The following is a 24141-nucleotide window of genomic DNA, read 5'->3' on the forward strand; positions in this document are numbered from 1 at the left end:
TCCCTAATGTCCCAGACATTCTCCATCAGGAAAGGCTAGCAGGACAGGACCATGGAGGTGACATGAAGGACAGGCAGCCATAGCGGGAGGGCCCCACCTCTCCTGCTTACCCACCCAGTTCCATCTTTGAAGGCCCTTCTCTCTGTCCTTGCTGACTCCCAGGCTGCCAGACAGTAAGGTTCCTCCAGGTCTGAGTCCACTGCCACGGTCCTGCCAAGGGGGCTCTCTCTCATGAAGGGCCAGGCCTCAGGCTAAGGGCCTTTGGGCTAGGAGGAGGAATCTTTATCAAGAGGAAGAAGTGTGTTCTCTTTAGAAGGCCAGAGACTGCTCTGACACTTGGACCAGGGAGCTCTCTAATAATATGATCCACAATTGATGAAGCTGCCAGACTCAAGGGGAAACTGTGTCTGCCTACCCTAGAGAGTACAGTCACAACCAGAATCTGGCTGGAGAAGGAAGATTCAGAAGGGAGTTCATTCAGAAGGATAAAAAAACATGCTAAAACGGAAAGATTCTGAACAGAGAATTCCCTCTGCAGGCTCACCGGGCCTCACGGAGCAGGGCCCGGTAAGCTACGTCACAGCTTCTGGGAGAAAGGCAGGTACTGAGCCAGCCTTCGCATGGCATGGGGAAAGGCTTTGTGGGGAACAGAGTCAACGGTTGCTTACTTTTTCATCTGTTTTATTGTGAGATAGCCAGAGTTCATCATATAAATCTTTCAAAATAATGAGATATTACAAGAATAGCTTACACGTCAGCTCTGATTGCACAAATACTTGACACAGAAAACTGTCTTACAAGAATACTTTAATAAAGAAAATAAGTCTCTATTCATCTTAGAGCAGATTTGATTCGGTTTCTTTTCTGATCCTGCCGTCATTCTGGATTCTTTTACAGTATGTCTATGACACCTCACACAGCAAGTACAACCTGTGGCTGCTTCTCTTTCAGCTGCTACTGAGGGTCACAAAGCTAAAGGGCTTTAGGCTTCCTTTTCTGATCTTCCCTGAAATTAAAAGAAGTCTTGTATTCAGGCTCGAAGAGGTAATTTTACAAACATTCCTTCAAACCTTAGATGAGGTTAGCCACTTCTCTGAGTGATCTTTTTGGGTCTCACCAGGCTAGACCAGCTGAGAGCTTAGCCTGAGATACCAAGTTAACAGTTCATAGGCCATGAAGGGAGCCCTGGGAGCAAGGGTAAGGTACAGGGATCAGGAAAGCGCAAACGTGGTAGTGATTAGAGAAAGCGCCCCAACTCAAGGCTTCTCTCACGTTGAAATGACAGAACACAGGGTGTGGCAGTAGTTGTTTAAGATACTGAAGATCTGGAAAAGGCTACTTATTCAGGCCAGTGGTGCTTCATTTCCAAAATGCCAGTGGGTAAGGAACCTTAGACTCTGCATCTGGTTGGACTGAGTGGGTGACATTCTTCCTCTGCTGTGGCTTTAATATATGATGCTGTGTGGCCGGGAAACGGAATACTGACCGCATCTGCCTAGAGACAGGACCCAGCAGGGAAAGCGTGGCCTTCCCGCTCTCCCGCCACTGTTCCTCAAGTGTGTCCACTTGGCAAAGAGACTGTGTTTACTTTTCAGGTAGCATGAAGTAACATCAAGAAATGAGAGTGGCATTCTACAGTCAGGTCCTGAGAGCCTGGGAACACCCCACCGCCCTGCTCAAGACCCCCATCCAGCTCTTGCCCAGCAGGGTTAGACACACGTAGGACTGAGGCCTGCCCCACTTCTCTCCCTATTCCTTGTGGCTTCTTCCTCAGCCCAGTCTAACAGACTGCCACAGGCTCTTACCAAAGTGCCAAGCAGTAGACAATTGTTTCGAATCACCAGACACGTCCATCACATTAGCAGGGGTCACATGTGCATCAAGGAAAGAGCCGGCCGCCTACTGCAGCGACTTGGCGAACTCGGCGTAGTCGATGTAGCCGTCGTTGTTCTTGTCGTCGTCCTTCAGGACGCCATCTATGATGCTGATGAGCTCATCCTCGCTCATGGCTGGGGCCTGCTCACTCCCCTCCTACCAAGAGACACGAGACAGTGAGAGGCAGAACACAGAGGGCATGAGCAGCGCCTGAGAGGGCTCCAGACTCATGTAGGACAGTGTCGAGGCATACACCTCCAGGGAGAAGCCACAGGCCAGCTACACAAAGATGCGATAAAAACAGGTCCTTGCTTTTTTGCTTAAAAAATTACTGTTTATTATTATTTTTTATACTGTTTATTATTTATTTTTATAGACAGTGAAGAAAGCTGGGTCTGGATTACAAAGAACTGTCAGTCAGTCTGCGACCTACACACCCACCCTAGGGAAAGAGCTCGCTGCCTGGATCTTCCACAGGCTCAGCCCACTGCACAGCTTGCCTAAGAAGATGGGAACAGGAACACGGAACACTGTCAAATGGGGCCAAAACAGAAGGAAGAACCCACTGCTGAGGGAACTCATCGCCCTGCCCTAGAGGCTGCTGTCAGGGCTGTGCCAGGGACAAAGCTCTGGCCATTCCTGCGACTGCCTCTTCCTTGGTCTATCTCCCACACCTGTGTCTTCCACCTCTCATGGCCACACCGTCACTCGCGTGCCATGACTCCTGGATCCTAAGCCCTCTCTGACACCAGTCTCACCTCCACACAGGGTCCACTCCAGTGGAAGCCTGCTGGGCTCCCACCGCCTCTCATCTCTCAGCCCCTCCCCGCTCCACCAGGCAGAGCAAGTGTCTACCCAGCTGACTCAGGTGGGCATGGAGCCCGAGATGTCTCTACTTGACCATGCCTTGGGACAGCAGGAAGCACCTCACAGTATGACACAACCCCCAACTACTTCCAAACCTCTGTCCCTTGGTCCTGTCACCCTTCCTCTCAGATGAAATGGCCACTTTCCTGTGCTCTACACCGTGAACCTGGCTTGTGTTTTTAGGCCAGACCCTCAAACTCCAGCTGTGGTAGAAATGCTGAGCCTTGGGGCAACCAGGCTCAGCCTCCCTGGGGAAGAGTGGCACCTGGGGACAGGCTAAGGCTGAGAGGGAGGAAGCTCGGCGGCTCTGCTGAGGCAGGAACACGGCACAGGTCACCAAGGTGGGTGCCGTCTACCCAGGTGCCCAGCCCAGCTCCCCACCTACCTCCTTGTGCACGTGAGTGATGGCTGTTGAGAGCTCCAAGCCGTCAAGCAAACTGTTGCCATCGTAATCATGCATTTTGAAATAATGGAGCTGCAGCTCCTGTGGGGACATCTCCCTCTCTGGCTGGTTGATGACGCCTTCCAGATGTTCCATGATATGCCTGAAAACCAGCGGTCAGCCTATGTCAGAACCTTGAAGGGCTTTGAAACAGTCCACAGTCAAGAACACAGCACACAGGCAGGGCCACCAAAGGGGCAGGGCCACCGCCCAGCGGCCACCTGGTGGGCGGGACAGAGGCGCCTTCTCTTTATTGTTAGGCACCAATCTGAAGAACACTCAGACAGTCACAGTGGGCCACGCCTTTAATCCTACTACTAGGGAGGGAGGCAGAGGCAGATGGGCCTCTGTGAGCTTGAGACCAACCAGGGTACCTACTGAGACCTTGTTTGAAATAAACAAATGAAAAACAGATAACAACCAAGTGTGGAGCTCACTGGCCAAGAAAGACTCAGTGTTTGAATGTGCCACTAAAAGGAGTCTTGTCATAATCAGGAAACCATAATTATATTCTAGATTCTGTTACTACATGTGTTGGGTGGGGAAGGGGGGAGGAGGAAGTCTAAATTCTGACCTAATTCAGTGTGTTTAGGCTTCAAGAGCCCCCACCTATGAGACGAAGACAAACATCTTACTACCACAGGACGATGTTGAACACTGAAAACTGTTCAAGAGCCCTGTGAAGTGACAGGAAGGGAAGGAGGGTGGTGTGACCTGAGAGCTACACTGCAGATGGTGGGGCGCAGAGCCCTGCCCAACTGAATACATACTCTTGGTCGTGCACTGTGCTCTTGTCCAGGCCCACGCTGCCATGATGGACACCAGCCCCAGGCTCCTGGGCCCTGGCACCTGGAGAACAAAGGGCCCAGAGCAGGACACACAGGAGGGGCGCTCTGAGCAGCTGCAGGGACACCATGCTTCCGGGTACCTGGGTGACGGGAAACAAAAGGTGAAGGCACAGCACCGAGCTTCTGGGAACCCTGGGAGGCTGCGGACGAGCAGAACCCTGCGGCCTGGCCCCGGCTTGAGCAGTCGGACCTGGAGCCCCCACCCCACCCGCTCAGCATGCGCCAGGTGCTGGGCTCCACAGAAGTCAGCCTAGGGGGCTTGTGCACACCTCTAATCCCCACAGCTGGGAGGTGGAGCAGAGGCAGGCACTGCTCCTAGCTTGAGGCCAGACTGGTCTACAGAGCTAGTGTCAGGACAGCCAGGGCTACACAGAGAAACCCTGTCTCCAAAATCGGGAAAGGGAGGGAAGGGGAGGAGAGGGAAAGGAAAAGGGAAAGGAAAAGGAAAAGGTAAAGGAAAAGGAAAAGGAAAAAGGAAAGGAAGGAGAGAAGGAAGGAGGGCGGAGAAAAGGAGGGAAGGGGGTTAGAAGGGAGGGAGGGAGAGAGGAAAGAACCAGCTCTGCCCAGCTCGCCTGCTTCCCACCACAGACCTGGACAGTGCAGGTCCACAATGTAACTGTCAGAGTGCTGAGCAGACAGCCACGAGCATCCAGGGATCCAAGGCTAGCCCTGCATGCGCCAGCCAGCGGCTGAGAGAGAATCGCTTCCTACTGCAGTCAACAAAAGCAGAGTAGGGGGTTCCAAAACAGACAAAACCTTTGGGAGTTCTGAAGAAATCTCCTTGGGTGAAGGCTGACAGACCCGGCAATGTGGCAGCTAGGCCTGGACAGACACTGGGTCTGGGGGATCTGGGAGCTGAGGGGAGTGAGGGCAGGCAGCGGGGCAGGCGCTAAGGCAGCGGGCACGCGTGGAGCCAAGAAGCTGACACTTCCTGAGGACAAGTGGGGAGCAGCTGGCAAGTCACAGCTAGAGATGAGGCTGGGGGCTTCAGCTAGAGATGAGGCTGGGGGGCTTGAACTAGAGATGAGGCTGGGGGCTTCAGCTAGAGATGAGGCTGGGGGGCTTGGGGTGGACTTCCTGGCAGTTTGATGGAAAGTGATGGAGTGAGGCAGGGCTAGAGAAGGACCGTGGGAGCTGGGGGAAGCAGCCACGCTGGTCACATCAACCTCAAAGCAGTGAGGTGGAGAGGAGGCCACCAGCCCCACCTTGTCCACTTGCCAGGGTCCTGAGAGGGTCTCATAACTTTAACCATACTGAGAACATCAGAAAGGAAAGCTACAGAGAAACTCCTGTTACATCTTAATGCACTCGGAATTAAAATCAACAAGACAATTCAGCTACCAGCAGCTCCCTGAAGACCAACTTACCTCATATCATAGGTACTGTAATTAACTGCTGGTTCAATACAAAGTCCTGCCCCTCTGGGCTTAGAGACCCCAAAATGGAAGGTGACAATCAGCTCAGGACCACAAACACAGCCTGCTGTCCTCATCAGAAAGGCATAGAATCCCACCGTGACTAACAGTAGCAGGCCCAAACCTTCGTCAGTAGAGATTAAGCATGATGTTCAGGTCCCCCCTTCGCACACCCTAAACTCAGAGCACAGCTCTGAAGCCGCTGTCGTCTTCTCCTGGTGCCAAAGGCTGCAAAGCAGAAATGCTGTGGCCCTGGGGTCCTTTTAGGATAGGTATCCTAAATGTTCTCAGAGAGGACCTGAGAGGGAGCATGCCATCCTGTGACATTTGCAAAAATTTCCCCAACCTATTTTGCCCATCCCCCACCATCTGTCCCCATGAAAAGATCAGCAGCCACCGGAAGGGTTCACTGCTGTGAGCACACACCATGACTAAGGCAACTCTTATAAGGACAGCATTTAATTGGGGCTGGCTTTCAGGTTCAGAGGTTCAGTCCTTTATCATCAAGGTGGGAGCATGGCAGCGTCCAGGCAGGCATGGTGCAGGAGGAGCTGAGAGTTCTATATCTTCACCTGAAGGCTGCTAGGAGGACTGGCTTCTGGGCAGCAAGGAGGAAGGTCTTACAGCCCACATCCACAGTAACATGCCTACTCCAACAGGGCCACACCTTCTAATAGTGCCAATCCCTGGGCCGAGCATATACCAACCACGACATTCCACTCCCTGGCCTCCCTTGTTCAAACATGAGTCTGTGGGGACCGTACCTAAACATAGCATATTGCAAAATACATTCAGTCCAACATCCAGAGTCCCCATAGTCTATAGCAGTCTTAACAATGTCAAAAGTCCAAAGTTCAAGGTCTCTTCTGAGATTCATCCAATCACTTAACTGTAATCCCCAAAGCAAGACAGGAAACCATCCTGGCAAACTCCAAACTGCATCTCCATGTCTGATGGCAAAGCAGTATTCAGATCTCCAACTCCTTTTTCATCTTTGTTGACTACAAACGTCTTTCTCCTGGGCTGGTTCCACGCCCTGTTAGCAGCTTTCCTCAGCAGGTATCCTATGGCTCTGGCATCTCGAACATCTTGGGGTCTCCAAGGCAACTTAATGTTACAACTTCTTGTTCCAATGTCTGGGATCCACATAATCTTCTGGGCTCCTCCAAAGGGCTGGTGCCACTTCTCCAGCTCTGCCCTCTGTAGCACTCCAAGCTCCGGTTGGTCCACTCCACTGCTGCTGCTGTTCTTGGTGGTCATTCCATGGTACTGGCGTCTCCAATACACTGGGGTCTTCCACTGCAACTAGGCTTCACCAATAGCCTCTCACAGGCTCTTTTCATGGTGCCAAGCCTCAAATCCTTTGCATTACCCCTTCAGTCCTGGGCCCTTAACTGCCACTGAGGCTGCACCTTCACCAATGGCCTTCCATAGCCTCTCACAGTACCAAGTCTCAGCTACTCTTCATGACCCCTTCATGCCTTCAAAACCAATACCATCTGAGTGACTCTCACCAAGTACAGCTGCAGTACAAGGTACAACTTGGCTATCTCTGGAACACAGCTTCTTTGTGCTCTTAGAAAACACTTCCCAGAAGATTTCACCTCAGTGATGCTGATCTCTTCTTAATCACCACTAATTTCTTAGCTCCAGCTAACCAGAATCATCAATTGTCCCAGTAGTCTCCTTCTCCTCTTGACTCTAAAGCCAAAGCCATATGGCTGAAGCTGCCAAGTTCTGATGCTTGCAGGAGCTGGTACATGCCCCTTGTTCTATTACATTATCTCTAGCTTTCTGTTTGCCAACTCCTTCACTGCCTAAGCTTGGCTGCCCTGGATCTTGCTCTGTAGATTGACCTTGAACTCAAGAGATCTGCATGCCTGTCTCCTGGGGTTAAAGGTGTGCACCACTGAAGATCTCCACTTCTCTCTGGAGGGGAACAGCTGGGAGTGCATGGGAATACAATCAGTGGAGCAGCTGGGAGCACACAGGGCCTAAGATCAGTGGAGGAGCTGGGACAGAGGTCTTCAGACTGCCATTTGCTCCACAGCCTTGTGAGCACAGACCCTGCCAGAAGAGAATGATCTCCCAGGAGTACAGACACAGGCTCACAGGCTCACAGGAGGGACAAGCTCCAGCCAGAGACAGCAAGACCAACCAGGACCAGAGATAATCTGATGGCAAAAGGCAAGCACAAGAACCCTACCAACAGAAACCAAGGCCACATGGCAACATCAGAACCCAGTTCTCCCATCACAGCAAGTCCCGGATACCCCAACACATTGGAAAAGCAAGAATTGGATTTAAAATCGTATCTCATGATGCTGAGAGGGCTTCAAGAAGGACTTAAATAATTCCCTTAAAGAAATACAGGAGAACATCGGTCAACAGGTAAAAGCCTTACAGAGGAACCACAAAAATCCCTTAAAGAATTACAGGAAAACATAAACAAACAAGTGAAGGGACTGAACAAAAACTATCCAGGATTTAAAAATGGAAGTAGAAACAATAAAGAAATCACAAAGTAAGACATCTCTGGAGATAGAAAACTTTTGAAAGAATTCAGGGGTCACAGATGCAAGCATCAACAACAGAATACAAGAGATAGAAAGAATCTCAGGTGCTGAAGATACCATAGAAAACATTGACTCAACAGTCAAAGAAAATGCAAAATGCATAAAGCTTGTAACCCAAAATATCCAGGAAATCCAGGACACAATGAGAAGACCAAACCTAAGGATTATAGGTATAGATGAGAGCGAGGATTTACATCTTAAAGGCCCAGTAAATATCTCCAACAAAATTGTAGAAGAAAACGTCCGTAACCTAAAGAAAGAGATGCCCATGACATACAAAAAGCCTACAGAACTCCAAACAGACTAGACCAGACCAGAAAGTCCTCTCATCACATAATAATCAAAACACCAAATGCACTAAACAAAGAAAGAATATTAAAAGCAGTGAGGGAAAAGGGGCAAGTAACTTATAAAAGTAGACCTATCAGAATTGCACCAGACTTCTCACCAGAGATGATGAAGGCTAGAAGATCCTGGGCAGATCTCATACAGACCCTAAGAGAACACAAATGCCAGCCCAGGGCTACTATACCCAGCAAAACTCTTAATCACCATAGATGGAGAAATCAAGATATTCTATGATAAAAACCAAATTTACATAATATCTGTCCACAAATCCAGCCCTACAAAGGATAATAGATGGAAACCGCCAACACAAGGAGGGAAACTACACCCTAGAAAAAGCAAGAAAGTAATCTTCTTGCAAAAAACCCAAAAGAAGATAACCTCACAAACATAAAAATAACATCAAAAATAACCAGAAGCAACAATCACTAGTCCTTAATATCTTTTAATGTCAGTGGACTGAATTCCCCAATAAAAAGACATAGACTAGCAGAAATATTTTTTCATGTAAATCTTCAACTTTATCAGAAAATGTTTGTAATTCCTCTTTCAATTAATTTAGTAAGTTTTATGTCTACCATTTTACCTGCATTATTTTTCATGATAATCTTCAATTTTAACATGTTTTTCTATATATTTCATCTATTTTATCAGAAATATTTTCCATGGAAATCTCTGATTTTATCGCAAAATGCTTTTAATTCCATCTTCAATTAATTTAGAAAGTTTTTTTTTATGTCTACCATTTTATCTGTACAATTTTCCATGGAATAGTCAATTTTAACGTATTTTTCTATATATTTCTTTAATTTTATCAGAAATATTTTCCATATAAATCTTCAGTTTTACCTGAAAATGTTTATAATTCCACTTTCAATCAACTTAGAATTATTTTTATGCCTACCATTTTATCTGTACAATTTTCCATGATAATCTTCACTTTTATCAGAAATATTTTCCATGTAAATCTTCAACTTTATCAGAAAATGTTTATAATTCTGCTTTCAATCAATTTAGTAATGCTTTTATGCCTACCATTATTATATCATATAAAATTTTCCATGATAATCTTCCATTTTAACATGTTTTTCTACATTTTTCTACAATTTTATCAGAAATACTTTCCACATAAATCTTCAATTCTATCATAAAATGTTTCTACTTCCTTTTTCAATTAATTTAGCAATGTTTTTATGCCTACCACTTTACTCTTCAATTTTCCATGAAAATTGTCAATTTTAACGTGTTTGTCTATATATCTCTTCTATTTTATCAGAAATATTTTCCATATAAATCTTCAACTTTATCATGTTTTTACTTCCTTTTTCAATAAAGGAACATGCTTTACTTCAGCTTTTCTTCACTTAGAACTTGCTGTCTCAGGCTGGCTCCAGCTGGGATGTGTATCTATGGGATGATTTCAACTGATGTAATAGCAGACATTGACCAAGTGGTCAATAAACACAGGAACTTCGAGTTCAGGTTATCCTCTCTTCGGTATAAAAGCCAAGAACCTCTGAGCTTTCAGTGGCATGTTCTCAACCATGAAAGCTCAGTAAATACCAGACCCAGGAAATCAGAAGGAAGATCCCACAAGGCACTATGATGACAAGAGGCAGTGACTGCCACTTGCTAGATTAAACTGTTCCCAGTCAAAAGGAAACAGAGTACTCCATCCTGCCCAAAGAGCACACTGCATCATCCACACTCCAATTACTTAGTTCAAGGCCATAGGCACACAGCTTGAAAGACAAACTCCAAGGGTTCCCTGGTTCACTGGCATGGGCCAAGCTAGAGAAAAATCCAATTAAGGAAGAGACTGACAATTGATTTTCTTTTTCTAAAGACTCCCATGTATAGAGGCTCATTTTGATGGGCCTGGAGTCTTAGAAACTTGACTATCTTATATTCTCCTATAAATGGTTTATTTATAGGTTAGCACAACTACTTATATATTCTTGACTGAAAGACTGTTCTTCAGCCTTTGGAGAAGGTCATCTTCAACAGAATGAGAAACTCTGGGCGAGACGCACACAGCAATGACTGAGGAAGCCCAACAGACCATCACCACTAACCCTGGTGATCAGTGGGGTAAGATCTGCTATAACCAGATCTTCCCTCATCCAGAGGAGGCTGTAGAAAGCCATCAGTGCCACAGCGCTCGTCACAAGGAACAGCATGAGTCTGACAGGGCAATGCTGACCTCCCTCAGAGCCTTGACTCCAACAAGGTTCCTTCCTCTCACGGCTCCAGAGGCCTCTGTTGCCACTGTGTCTGGCCATTCTTTCTAGGCCCAGTTCAAAGACAAACCGCAAGGGTCCCCTGGTTCACTGGCATGGGCCAAGCTAGACTGGCATTAGGCCCAGTCTAGACCTAAGCCTCTCGCACTAACGCGTCTTGCTTCCTGGTCTGTTTCTTCCTAGCTTTCCTTTTCCTCTTTCCAAAGGCCAGGCCCGCAGCTCTCTCCTTTGTGAACTGACCAGTGCCGACTGGCTTGGGACAAGCGGCCTTACTTCTTTATCTCAGAGGCCCTGGCCTAAGGCTGAGCTCTCTCTGAGGAACACTCCTGCCCCTGCGAAGGGCTTGGCCCACCCTTCCCTCCACTGTGTCAGCATTATTCCTATCAGGGAGTAAGCTTTCCTCCTAGCAGCTGTTGGCAGACTTTTTTCTAAGTCAGAGGCTCTTAGTTGGGAACTTACATACACAGTGGTCACATTTGACAATACCCAGATATCCGGTACCCAGAGCCAATGCCAAGGAAAACTGACTAGTGCTTCCTAGTTCTGGTCATCTCCATGCTCTTGAAGTACAAGTAACCAGTAAGTCTCTGGGTTAAAGAAACCTCTACATGGGCTGAGGTTGAGAACTTGTCCTGAACAGGCTGCTGTTTGATCCATCTGTTCACTGGGGGATTCCAGAGGAAAACCATGCTACCCTTATAACTAACATTTAACTAACAGCCTAGTAACAGGAAGAGCAGAACTGTGAAGGCTGTGAAAACAGGCAGACTCCTCTCTCACAGAGGACAGCCTAATATAAAACAGAGGCCACTAAAGAGGCACTCATGGAGTATCACATGAAGCCCCATCTACAGAAAGCATGAGAAGAAATATTTCAACCAAAAACAAGGTATGCCCCTCCAGAGACAGAACATATGGCAGTGAACACCTAAACTCAGAAATGACTTGGGTCCAATCTAGTCACAGAATATTCAGTTGAGGAGGGACAGGTCTTGAGTAAAGTACAAAGACGAGACAGTGAGTCACAGCAGGCACTGCAGGAAGGACAATGGGAATCCACAAAAGGACTAGGGAATGGGGCAGGGGTGGCTGAGCCTAAGAGATGTGTTTTAAGAGCATGTCTCTAGCTCCCCTGTATTGGACATGTTGAAGAGGGTCAATAAATATCAAAGGAGCCGAACGGAGAGCTGATTGCAAAGGCAAGGTGTCTGGAAAAGTGAGAGTTCTGAATAGGTTCAAAATAGGTATTTGATGAGTGTAGTGAGAATGACGCCCATATGGCATTTGGGCATATGGGTGGATGGAGGTGCCGTGCCCCAGAAAAGGGAAAACAAGAGAAATCGAGCATCTCTTGTCTACCTAGCCTCCCAGGCTCAGACTAGCCAACCCTGCCGAGACAACAGGACCTGTGGGTCTGCCCCGAGGAAGAGGGGGGAACCAGGGGCAGACGGAGTAACGCCTGCGGCCCGCGTGCTTCCAGGCCAGCCGGGGTCCGTGTCCAGCCTACACAGCTGGCTCTACAGCCGGATACTGAGACGCCCGGGGATGGGGTGAGCGAAAACAGCAGCGCGGAGCTCAGCCCGCCAGACACGTCTGGCCCCCGAAACCCTCTGGGAAGACAGGCAGCCGCCGTGGGCCACAGGTCCCGCGTCCCCCGGATGGTCGGCATCTTCCGCCTCACCGCCCCGGCCTCCCATCCCGAGCCCCAGGCCCCGGATCCGCCGACCGCCCTCTGCCCCGAGGGTCAGGCCTCCCGCCCGCGGGTTCGCTCACCCTGATAATCCCCGACACAGTCGCGAAGCACTCCAGTGTGAACCTCGCCAGCTGCCGTCCACCGGACGCTTTTCTCTGCGCGCCGGACCCGCCCCCTCGCCCAGAGGCGCACGCGCACAGCCTCCCGCCCGCCCACCGGAGCCGTCGGACCCGCCCCCTGCGCCGCCCGATCCAGAGAGTCCACGTGGCTGGCGCGGCCAGACCCGCCTCCCGAGGGCGACACCCGGCTGCTTGGGCCTTGGGGAGTCCAAGTGGCGTGTGGAGTTGCTAGGCAACCCTGAAGCCCCGGGTCGCGGTTCTCCGTGGGGTGTGGGCTGCAGGATCCGGAGGACGCGGATTCCGAAGATAGCCAGCCTCGACTTCTCTATCCTTTGGCGGAACTCTCCTGCTCCCACTACAAACTGGAGAGAGTAAAACCCCTAACTCCTGTCCCAGGGAGGCAGCTGGGGCTTCCTGCGTTTCCAAGACTGACCTGCACCTTTTCTCTTTGCTCCAATCCTTGAGCCGCAGCCTCAATACCCATTCACTCAAGCTCCACAAAGACTTATGGTTAACTCAGCCAGTAAAGTTCCTGAAATCGGCTGGTTTTGTTATTGTCTTCTATACTTTTTTTTTTTTTTTTTTCCCGTTTTTTGGTTTCTTTGAGACAGTTTCTCTGTGTAGCTCTGACTGTCCTGGAACTCACTCTGTAGATCAGGCTGACCTCGAACTCAGAAATTCACCTGCATCTGCCTCCCAAGTGCTGGGATTACAGGCGTGCGCCACCACCACCCGTCTGTTTTCTTTACTTTTTAAATTTATTTTGTGTACATTGGTGTTCTGCCTGCATGTTCGTCTCTGTGAGTGTGGGATCCCCTGGAACTGGAGTTACAGACAATTGTAAGCTGACGTGGGTGGCAGGAATTGAACAGCCCAGGGCACTTAACCGCCTAGACATCTCTCCAGCCACTGAAATCAGCCGTTATTTTTTTGAGAGAAGACAGTATGTTTTCAAAAATGATTCTGCCCTTTGCTCCTAACAAAATTGTCTTTCAGTGAATGTGTATAGATCCAGATGGCTATATATGCTTAGAACTGTACATTTTAAAGTTCCTTCTCTCCCTTATATTTATGAAGATACATAATCGTATTTTTTTAGATGCGCCTGCATCAAAAAGGGAAGAGAGATTATATCAAAGCCCTCCCTGCTTCCTTGTGGCCTTGAAAATTGTCCAACAGCACCGACTTTGTCTCTTTGTCCCACTTTCATCCAAGATTAAGATTTCAACATTATCCAATAGGGAGAAAAAGCCTCTCAGAGTCCCTAAAATACTGCTAGCACAACATTCCATCTCATTCTGAAGCTTAGATTAGTTTGGTCCAGTTCATTCTGGTTACCCTGCACCTCCATCCATTTCTTCATTAGATCATTCATAGTTGACTGCATTCTACCTATGATCCATTGTCCTGGGAGCTACAAATACAGGCAGTTTATGAAGCTCAGGAACTAAGAACTGGACTGAGGAGTAGCCAGGAACTCATGATCCTCCTTCCTTCACCTCACACCTTCCAGACTTTGTGTTGTTGTTGTTTTTCCGAGACAGGATCTCTGTGTAGCTCTAGCTGTTCTGGAACTTGCTCTGTAGACTGGGCTGTCCTTAGACTCAGATCCATCTGCTTCTGCCTCCCAAGTGCTGGGATTAAAGGTATGTGCCACCACTGCCCTGCTCAGACTTTTTTCTAATAAGCACTTGCCACCAAGCCAGATGTTCCACCTTCTCTGTGGACACTCTCTTTTGTCATCTTTCTCATTCTTACCTGCATGGATTCTTGTCCTCTGGTTCTTTCCCACAATGCTATTGAAATGGTAATCTCCATGTAAACCAGGGGTCTCTTCTGTCTTGCTTATTGGTTGCAGTCAAATGCCCTGCATTGGTTTGAATAGATTTAGCCCCTATTGTCTCATGTGTTTGACCCATAGGGAATGGCAAATTAAGCGGTGTGGCCTCATTGGAGGAAGTGTGTCACTGTGGATGTGGGCTTGAGGTCTCTTATACTTGAGCTGTGCTGTGTGTCCTGCTGCCTGCAGATCAATATGTAGAACTCTCATCTCCTTCTCCAGCACCACGCCTGCCTGCTGCTACCATGCTCCCTCCATGATTATGATGGACTGAATCTCTGAACCTGTAAGCCAGCCCGTTAAATGTTGTCCTTTACTAGAGTTGCTGTGGTCATGGTGTCTGTTCACAGCAGTAAAACCCTAAGGCACAGCCACACTTTGAAGCATTTTCATTTGTTTTCTGACAACTGTGCTTTTGTTCTCCTGTCTGTTCTACTGGCATCACATCCTCTGTTCAATGTACAAAAAAAAAAAAAAAAAAAAAAAAAAAAAAAAAAGAGTGCCAAGGTGCTGGGCGCCTTCATCTAGTCCTGCACTTGAAAACCCAGTTGCATGCAGACAACTCCCAAAAGGTTTTGTATGTGTTTATGTGATGTGTTTATATGTGTTCGTGTGGTGTGTGCATTTGCTTCTGCATGGATGCTCTAAATCTACACTGAATGCCTTCCTCTGTCCCTCTTCTGTTTTGAGACAGGGTCTCTCAAACCTGGCATTCATCTGTCTGGCAAGGCTAGCTGACCAGCCATGAGCTCCAGGAATCAATCTTCCTGTCTCTGAGTCCCCATCTGGGATTACAGACACTTTTGACCATGTCAGGCTTTTATATGGTGCCAGTGGTCCAAGCTCAGGTCTTCTTGCATGTATGACAATACTTTTCCAAGTGAGCCATCTTTCCCATAATTCCTGGTACCTCTAAATAACGGCCTCTTTGTCGGCTCCATTTGATGGCTAACTAGCATCTTAAGCTTAAGAACCCCTGGTAAAACTTGATCCTCACCCTTGAACCCATGTTTCTGCCAGTCTTGTCAAGTGATATTCACTTGGTTGGAATTCTTGGAGGTCTGCATGATTCCATTATCTTTGTATACAAGCTTTTAGCAAATCTCCTTGTGCCATCAACATAGAAAACTTTAAAACACACTTTTACACCTCTTCTAGTTTCCTGTGGTTCTACTGCTAGGAGCCATCATGGAGCCACTGAGGGAGGCCAAGAGATGGTTTCCACATGAGCTGTCTTCTTCCATCCATGTTTGCCCAAGCTTGGTCCATGGCAGACACACCACCTCTGGGACTTTTAAGGTGGCTATTCTGCAGCTTGTGATGAATCCAACTAGAGATTAAGGGGACTGGCAGTGTAACTGGAAATTTGGTGACCCTCTTATAAAATCATGAACTGCCGCATGGCTGTCCATCACTTGCGGGATGCTGAACACAGCCCACTTGCCAAACACAGTTGTATTCTAGGAGAACTATCTATAATATTGGCGAACATTAACCTTCGTTAGGAACCTCCTGCGAAGTCCTTCAAAGGAATGGCAAATCTAGGCTAGAAACTGTTGGCTTTGAAAGCACAGATTAAAGAGGATCTCGGTCTGCAGCCTGTGAACTGGACTGGCCAGGAACCCCAGGAGCTGAAGCCTTGCTGTGGGATTGACATGACCTATTTCTTTTGTGTGCTTCAGTTCCAATGAGCACAAGTGGAGACAGAAAGAAAAATCTTTATTATGAGAAGACTAAAGCCCCAAGTAGCAAGGAGACAGCAAATAGGTAGCAAACCTTTCCACAGACATGGTTTTGAATTGCCAGAAAATGATGTCTGTGGAGAGTGTGGGATGAAAATAATACCTCAATTTATAACTCTCGGTGTTGCTGTGAGTGTTCAAACTATAAGTGAGGGACTGGTGGACACGAGGAAAGATGCAGTTTGTGGTTATGACAGACAGTGCTGCGTTAGGCATGAATTTTTAGGCACATCTGCTCACAATTGGAAAAGGTGAAATATTTAATACAAGGCAATTTAAGGACTCTCTAGGCAAGCTATTTCAGCATGATTACTCACACATTGACCACGCAGCTATTGAATCAGGCATCTCCAAACTTTCAAGCCAGATTGAAAGCCTGATTCCTCTGCTGCTCAACCCTGTGGTAGTTCCCAGACCCCAGGATTCCCTCCAACCAGGAGTGGGTGCAACTAGCAAGTGTTCTGTAGAGTTAGAAGACAGATTAGGGAGGGCTTCTGCATTCCGCAGAGAACTCGCCACACTGCTCCTAAAGCAACCACTCTATTTCCATTTAGCAGCAGTAGTGAATTGCTGACTGAATATACCGTGTTTTCCATTCTCTGTTTTTCCTGAATAGGAGCTCGTGCCATCTGTTCGCACTGCAAATTGAATGGGTTTCCCGACAGGCTTATTTACACTGTGTTTATGTACAGTGTAGACAATGAAAAGCACATGCATAGAAAAGTGTCCCAACGGATGATGAGGTGGCTCAGTGGTTAAGAACACTTGTCCTTGCAGAAGAAGTATGTTCAGTTCCCAGCACCCACATGGCGACTCACAGTTTCATGCTAACTCCAGTTCCAGAGAGATCTGATGCTCTCCTCTGGTCTCCACTGGCATCCATGTGATGCACAAACACATATGCATTCAAAACACATATACACATTTTTAAAGTCATAGCTTAATTCAGTGAGTTTTCAGAAGTTGAATACATCCATGTAATCCGGCACCCAGAACAAGAATTGGAATGTTACCAACATGCCAGGTGGGGGTGGCACACGCCTTTAATCCCAGTACTGGAGAAGCAGCGCAGGCAGATCCCTAAGTTTGCGGCCAGCCTGGTCTACAAAGAGAGTTCCAGGACAGCCAGGGCCACACAGAAATCCTGTCTTGAAAAAAACCGAACCAAACCAAATGTCACTCTCTCCAAAGGCACCTGTTGTCTTGCCTTCTACCACTGTAGGGTTCTTCTTTAGTTTATTTCTCTCACATAAATAGAATCGCACACTATGCACTCTTTGGTCTATGGATCCTTTGCTCAGATTTTTTTTTTTAAAGATACAATCTTGCTGGTTCCCCAGCTGGCCTAGAACTCACTACATAGACCAAGCTGGCCTCTAACTCAGAGACCCACCAGCCTCTGCCTACTGAGAGCTAGGGTTAATGCTGCATGCCACAGACTCAGAGAGTCAGCATACCTCGGAGATCCATCCATGTGGGTGGGTTTAAAATCACTCAGTCTCATTTCTAAACACTAATCCATGGGATCAGTACACACTGTACACTGTTGTGCTACATGCGGATACCCAGGAAGTTTCCAGTTTTAGGCTGTCACACATAATTCTACTCTGAACTTGTAGAGCAAGTATCTTAGTCAGAGTTTCTAATCCTGCACAAACATCATGACCAAGAAGCAAGTTGGGGAGGAAAGGGTTTATTGAGCTTACACTTCCACGTTGCTGTTCATCACCAAAGGAATTCAGGACTGGAACTCAAGCAGGTCGGGGAGCAGGAGCTGATGTAGAAGCCATGGAGGGGTGTTCCTTACTGGCTTGCTCAGCCTGCTATCTTATAGAACCCAAGACTACCAGTCCAGAGATGGCACTACCCATAAGGGGCCCTCCCTTCTTGATCACTACTTGAGGAAATGCCCCGCAGCTGGATCTCATGGAGACATTTCCTCTCCTGAAGCTCCTTTCTCTGTGATAACTCCAGCTTGTGTCAGTCAAGTTTATACACAAAACCCACCAGTACAGCAAGTATGTCTTTTGTTGCACACATGTTGACATTTCTATTAGATTTTTGCCAAAGAGAACTGCTGCGGATGTGTAAGAAATGCAGATGTTTATCTTCGTCAAATACAACCAAGCTGCTTGCAGGCAGCAGAGCACATGGGAGTTCTGTCATTCCACAAATCCACAACCCTTGGTGCGGGCAAGGCGTTTGCTCCTTAGCTTAAATTGCCAGAAACTTTAGTGAGGGCTGAACTAGAAGTGCTGAGGTCTGAATATGGTTTGTCCCCACAGAGCTCAGGCTGAAATTTAATTACCACTATGGCAGTGTTAGGGGAGGAACTTTAAAACATGTTAGGTCATTAAAAAGGAGTACTGTCTTTGGAGGATGGTTGATCCTTGCGGGACTGGAGTAATTAACTGAGAGAGCTGGTGGTTATAAAGAAACCTGCACTCAGGTTGTTCCCTTTGCACAGGCCAAATAGTCATGTCTTCCACTTCTGCCTCAAGTTGAGACTAAGAAGGGTCTTCCCAACATCTGGAGCCAGGAGCCACGATCAACCTCATTCCTTTAGAAAACATCTAGACTTGGGAATTTTATTCTGGTAACATAAAATGGCCTAAAACGAGGGGCCTGTGTTTTTATACAGAAAACCTGGACTCCCAGTGCCTGTAGGAATTGGTGAGACACTAGGGTTAATTCCTTTGTGGATGAAAGTTTTACAAAAAAGGGGTGTACATGAATTTTAGATAAGCATAAAGCAGCAGCAGGTGCATGCTGGTATTTTACTAGGTAGTAGCACAGTTTCCATCAAACTCCCACTGTCCTAGCCATGTCCACAAAAGTGAAAACATTAAATGTCTTTCCATCTTTTCTCTCCAGCTAAAGAGCCACGTGATGCAGTTCTGGGGATGATTCGTGGAACTTGAGAAATGTGCTTTTCCGATAGGTGAGCAGTGGCTGCTACAGCCCTGTCTCTCAGAGATGGGGACCGAGTAGAAGCCACCTTCCACCAACGAAGAGGAACTGCGACCTCAAAAGCCTGGCCCAATGCTGCTGTGCCGCCAACCCAGCACCAGTAGCTGCCTCCTTGCAGCAATCTTGTATCAGGAGGGGACTCTTGATTGGTTTATGACAGTTAGTTGCAGTTGATTGCATTCTCAAGCAATTCAAAGGTTAAATAAGATGTATGCGTACCTATGTGAACTGAATTTACCAATCTCAGTGGCTGGGGGTTCAAACCACGATTTACATAGAGAGCATGCAATAATTTTAAAAATGGAAGAATAGTATTTATAAAAATTCATAGCCAGGAGGTGGTGGTGCACACCTTTAATTCCAGCACTTAGGAGGCAGAGGCAGGTGGATTTCTGAGTTCAAGGCCAGCCTGGTCTACAGAGTGAGTTCCAGGACAGCCAGGGCTACACAGAGAAACCCTGTCTCGGAAAAACAAACAAACAACAACAACAAAAAGAAAGAAAGAAAGAAAGAAAGAAAGAAAGAAAGAAAGAAAGAAAGAAAGAAAGAAAGAAAGAAAGAAAAACAAAAAAGAAAATGTTCTGGACTGCTACATTTGAAGAGTCAATGGAGATGCCAAGATAAGATAGCTAGAAGTATTGCAGGAAGGGATAAAGCAGATGACAAAGATGCAGATTTTCCAACAGAAGTTTCCAAATCTGGGTATCCCTCCTTTGGTCCTTTCTCAGGGTCTCTCATCAGAGAGAGGAAATAAGTCAATGAGGAGAGGTCATGGAGGATGTTTTGTAGGAAAAACTTCTTTGGAAAAATTCTTTAAAGCTACCTGGTTCTGTATTCTAGGGAAACGGGCTTGAAGAGTTTATAGGGTGGTCTCTGATAGCACAGGCTAGCCTGGTCCTGAGAAAGGTGAGAGATCATGAAAGAGACAGGAGAGAGGAAGACCTGGGATTGTGCTCTCTGGGGGCAGCTCAAGTGAGGCAAGAATCCCAGGGACCAAGCTGACTTATAAGTGGCTATAGGGTGCTCAGCTCTAAACGGGACACCTGCTCAGGGACACCTGCTCAGGGAACATCTGCTCAGGGAACATCTGCTCAGGGACACCTGCTCAGGGACACCTGCTCAGGGAACATCTGCTCAGGGACACATGCTCAGGGACACCTGCTCAGGGAACATCTGCTCAGGGGACACATGCTCAGGGAACATCTGCTCAGGGACACATGCTCAGGGAACATCTGCTCAGGGAACATCTGCTCAGGGACACATGCTCAGGGACACATGCTCAGGGACACATGCTCAGGGAACATCTGCTCAGGGACACATGCTCAGGGAACATCTGCTCAGAGACACATGCTTAGGGAACATCTGCTTAGGGACACCTGCTCAGGGAACATCTGCTCAGGGACATCTGTTCAGGGAACATCTGCTCAGGGACATCTGCTCAGGGAACATCTGCTCAGGGAACATCTGCTCAAGGACATCTGCTCAGGGACATCTGCTCAGGGAACATCTGCTCAAGGACATCTGCTCAGGGACATCTGCTCAGGGACATCTGTTCAGGGAACATCTGCTCAGGGACATCTGCTCAGGGAACATCTGCTCAGGGAACATCTGCTCAAGGACATCTGCTCAGGGACATCTGCTCAGGGAACATCTGCTCAAGGACATCTGCTCAGGGACATCTGCTCAGGGACATCTGTTCAGGGAACATCTGCTCAGAGAACATCTTCTCAGAAAGTATCTGCTCAGGGGACATCTTGGAAGAAGGGGCAGTTAGAACGTAAGAGCCAGAGGAGGGAGAGGGCTCTGTGAAATGTGCTCTTCCAAACATCACACATGAGGCCATTGTACACATGACCTCACAGTAACTGGGTGACCTGCATGTGATCCAGCCAACAAAATCAGTTAGCATCTAACAGAGCACTAACTGGATTCAATGAATTACAGGAATAAGAGAAATAAAGATCTGATTGGGGAGGTGGAAAGGTGGAGAGGAGCTCTTTGTGGGAACGATGGAGGAAAATAATAGTAAGGATGTCTGAAAAAATAGGGACTCATACTATCTTTAAAAAATTCTAAAATGCATTTAATTCTGTCTACAGATAGAATTTTCACTTAAACTATAGTTATATATCATGCATGTGTGTGTGTGTGTGTGTGTGTGTGTGTAGTATAGTGTGCCAGGAGCCATTCTCACTTAGATCTCAAAACCTCCTCCTTCCAGCCCTCTTACATGCTCAAGAAGAAATATTAGCTCTCAGGTTTGCAAATATCAAGTTGGTCAGCACATACAGAGCTTATGTTGGTTAGAACAAACAGAGCTCACCTGCAGTTAGGTTACTATAACAATCTCTTTCCACTTCACCTCCTTGTGATCATTTTAGTTTGCCAGCTTCCTTGTAGCCCAAGCCAGCTTAGTCATGAGATTCTGAGAGAAAATTCTGAGAGACTACTTCCTAGAGACAATGTTTAGAGACAGTGCTTCCCCCCTGAGAGACTGTTCCCCAGAGACAATGTTTGCCCCCTCATACCCCCTCCCTACACCCTGCTTGCTTTCCTTTATATTGCAGTGTGTAAAACATAAAGTTTGACAACTTGATCAGAATACAGACTTGCTGTTCGTATCTGTGTCTCTTGTCTCTCGCCTTCCTCTTAAGTAGTTCTGGGGACCCTGTTGACTATCCTGCGGGTCAGGACAATAGTGTAGTTTAAATTTCTTATCTGGGCTGACAAGACATGAGAAGCTGTCTTTTGACAGCTTGTTGTTCAGCATTCTCCAAGAGACTTCTAAATACGCAGCCTGTCGCTATGGTCCTTGGCCCCCACAGGTAGGAAGGAAGTCCATATTGCTGAAAACACCATTTACTTCAGACACATGGCCCAGAGTTCCTGGAGCTGGAACTGACCCAAATGTTGTCTCCCTGAGGACTGGGTTTCATGGTATCAGAAGGCACCATGCAAGCTTCCAAAGGAGAGAAGCAACCAACAGTCCTTCCTAGCTGTGGCACTTACGAACCACAATGACCAGCATGGTGCCAGCATGGTTATCTTGGAAGTAACCAACAACTCTCTAATTGGCCTTAAGACCTGTTCAACAAGAGGTAAACTGTGCCTGATAATGGAAGCCCAGCCAACTTCTCAAGGCTGGTGAAGTCATGGACACTGGAAGAGAACCTACAACCACTATTTTTTTTTTTACTAAGCCAGCACAATCCCTAACTAAATTCTAAACATTTGTCCTTATACTCACAGGTAAGGTTAAGTAAACTTCTCTTTGTAGCAGACAGAGACCATTACAGAAAACCACAACAAATCAAAATGCAGAGTTGCGGAGTGCCATCCCAGTAGATACCTCTACAAAACACTCCCACACCTAAGGCTCAGGGAACACTGTGGAAGAGGAGAGTGAAAAGATTATAAGAACCAGAGGATCAGGGAGTTTGCTGTGACACCGTGTCTCCTAGAGAAGTCAGAAATACACTAATAAAGTCTCCCCAACATGGCTGCCTACAGAGGACCTGGACAAGAACAACAGACAAGCTAACGTGAACAGGAGAAAGACCGCATGGTCTCAGTCCTACACAAAACTCAGCAGACAACCCAGAAAGGCTGACATTGGGAGACTCTCCAGAGACAAGAACATGAAGTAGCTATCCAATACCAGGCGGTCAGCCTAACATACATGAGTAACATTATTCAGACTAAGCAGGTTATATTTAGGAAAGTGTGTGTGTGTGTGTGTGTGTGTGTGTAACATTTTTAAACCATGAATCTGAAAGAGAGCAAGAAGGGGTATTTGAGAGGATTTGGAGGGAGGAAAGAGAAGGGAGAAATGATGTAATTATATTACAATCTCAAAAATAAAAGAAAGAGAAAACAAGGAGGGAGAGTGGGGGTTGGGTGAATTTGTAAACAGGATGTTTACAGTGATGAAGTCTTCAGAGGAGGCTGATGAGATGACTCAGCAGTGAAGAGTGGCCTACACCAGAGGGCTCAAGTTCAGTTCTCAGCACCCAGGTCACGCAGCTCACAAATGCCTGCGACCCCTATTCTAGGGGAATTCGATGCTCTGGCTTCCTCGGTGCCTGATTCCCGTGCAGGTATACCCACACTCACCACACACTAGTAATAAATAAAAATTAAGATTTAAAGGAATGAATCTCTGCTGATCAAGTCAATAATATCCACCTTGGACCTTTGAACTCTAAAGATAATAACTATATGTTGTTTTGCTAATTTATTATATCTGTCATAAGAAATGAACCCCAACTAGGTTTATCTTACATTAGTAATGCAAAGGTGCAGCATCATATTAATCAATTTAAACCAGAAAAGTCATGTGACCCTCTAAAAATTCAAAGTAGTTGTAAAATTGAATTTCAATCATAATTTTTTAAAAAGGGAATAAAAATATCTTTTCAATTTTATAAAGCTACTAGAAAGCAATGGCATAATTACTGTAAATCCAATGGTTATTTCTAAAAGGCAGAAGATTGTTCGGGAAGGGATTTACTGGAGGCTCCTGGGATGCTGGCAAAAACCTGTTTCCTTATCCTCGTGGGAGGTTAATAAGTCTGTTTATAACAATTATCTTTCATGCACTTTCCTTTAATTGTGATGTTTCTTCACAGCAGTATGTTTTCAGCACAGGAAACTGAACCCAGAACTCTGTGAATGCAAAGTCTATGCCATAAAGTTACAGCTCCAGCCTTAGGGTTTGTATGTTTGTCTGTTTAAAGGACAAGATCTCGCTAGACAGCTGGTTTTGGGTTCACCGTGACCTTGAGCTCAGGACCCTCTTACTAGAGTCTCCTGCTGCTGTGATTACACACCCATGTCAACATGGTTAGGTCAAAAAGTATTTGTGAAAGGAGGGAAAGGAGATTTTGAAAGCAGAAGTAGGAAAGCTGTGCTTTATGAGGCAAAACTGCTGTCACCAGAAAAGCCAGACACTCAGGGCTGACTCCAAGAAGACTTGGGTGACTACCAGTGAACCAGCTGAGGGAGGCTATAAAGGCTCCGAACTCTCTCTCTCTCTCTCTCTCTCTCTCTCTCTCTCTCTCTCTCTCTCCCTCTCTCTCCCTTCTTTCCCTTCCTCCTCCCTCTTTCTCTCCCTCCCTCCTTTCTTCCCTCCCTCCCTCCTTCTATCCCTCTCCCTCCCTCAGACCTTTT

At 46.9% G+C, this 24141-nt stretch overlaps 1 protein-coding gene across 1 annotated transcript; it reads right to left on the reverse strand.

Annotated features, from left to right (window-relative positions):
• Nucleotides 1–664: 664 nt before the first annotated feature.
• On the reverse strand, nt 665–12476 carry Mcfd2 (multiple coagulation factor deficiency 2, ER cargo receptor complex subunit). The gene is made up of 4 exons (XM_052186570.1): nt 12382–12476; nt 3955–4112; nt 3128–3287; nt 665–2031 (listed from the first exon to the last, which is right to left on the reverse strand). The coding sequence occupies exons 2-4, from the start codon at nt 4098–4100 to the stop codon at nt 1900–1902; spliced, it is 438 nt and encodes a 145-aa protein (XP_052042530.1). The 5' UTR covers nt 4101–4112; nt 12382–12476; the 3' UTR covers nt 665–1899.
• Between the last annotated feature and the right edge of the window lie 11665 nt (nt 12477–24141).

Source organism: Apodemus sylvaticus, chromosome 6 (genome assembly GCF_947179515.1).
Source record: "Apodemus sylvaticus chromosome 6, mApoSyl1.1, whole genome shotgun sequence".
NCBI lineage: Eukaryota > Metazoa > Chordata > Mammalia > Rodentia > Muridae > Apodemus > Apodemus sylvaticus.

Coding starts and splice junctions, on each gene's coding strand:
- Mcfd2 (XM_052186570.1), bottom strand. CDS start 4,100: ATGGTGTCCCTGCAGCTGCTCAGAGCGCCCCTCCTGTGTGTCCTGCTC. Junction 3,288..3,954: donor AGCACAGTGCACGACCAAGA/GTATGTATTCAG, acceptor GCTGGTTTTCAG/GCATATCATGGAACATCTGG. Junction 2,032..3,127: donor TCACTCACGTGCACAAGGAG/GTAGGTGGGGAG, acceptor GTCTCTTGGTAG/GAGGGGAGTGAGCAGGCCCC.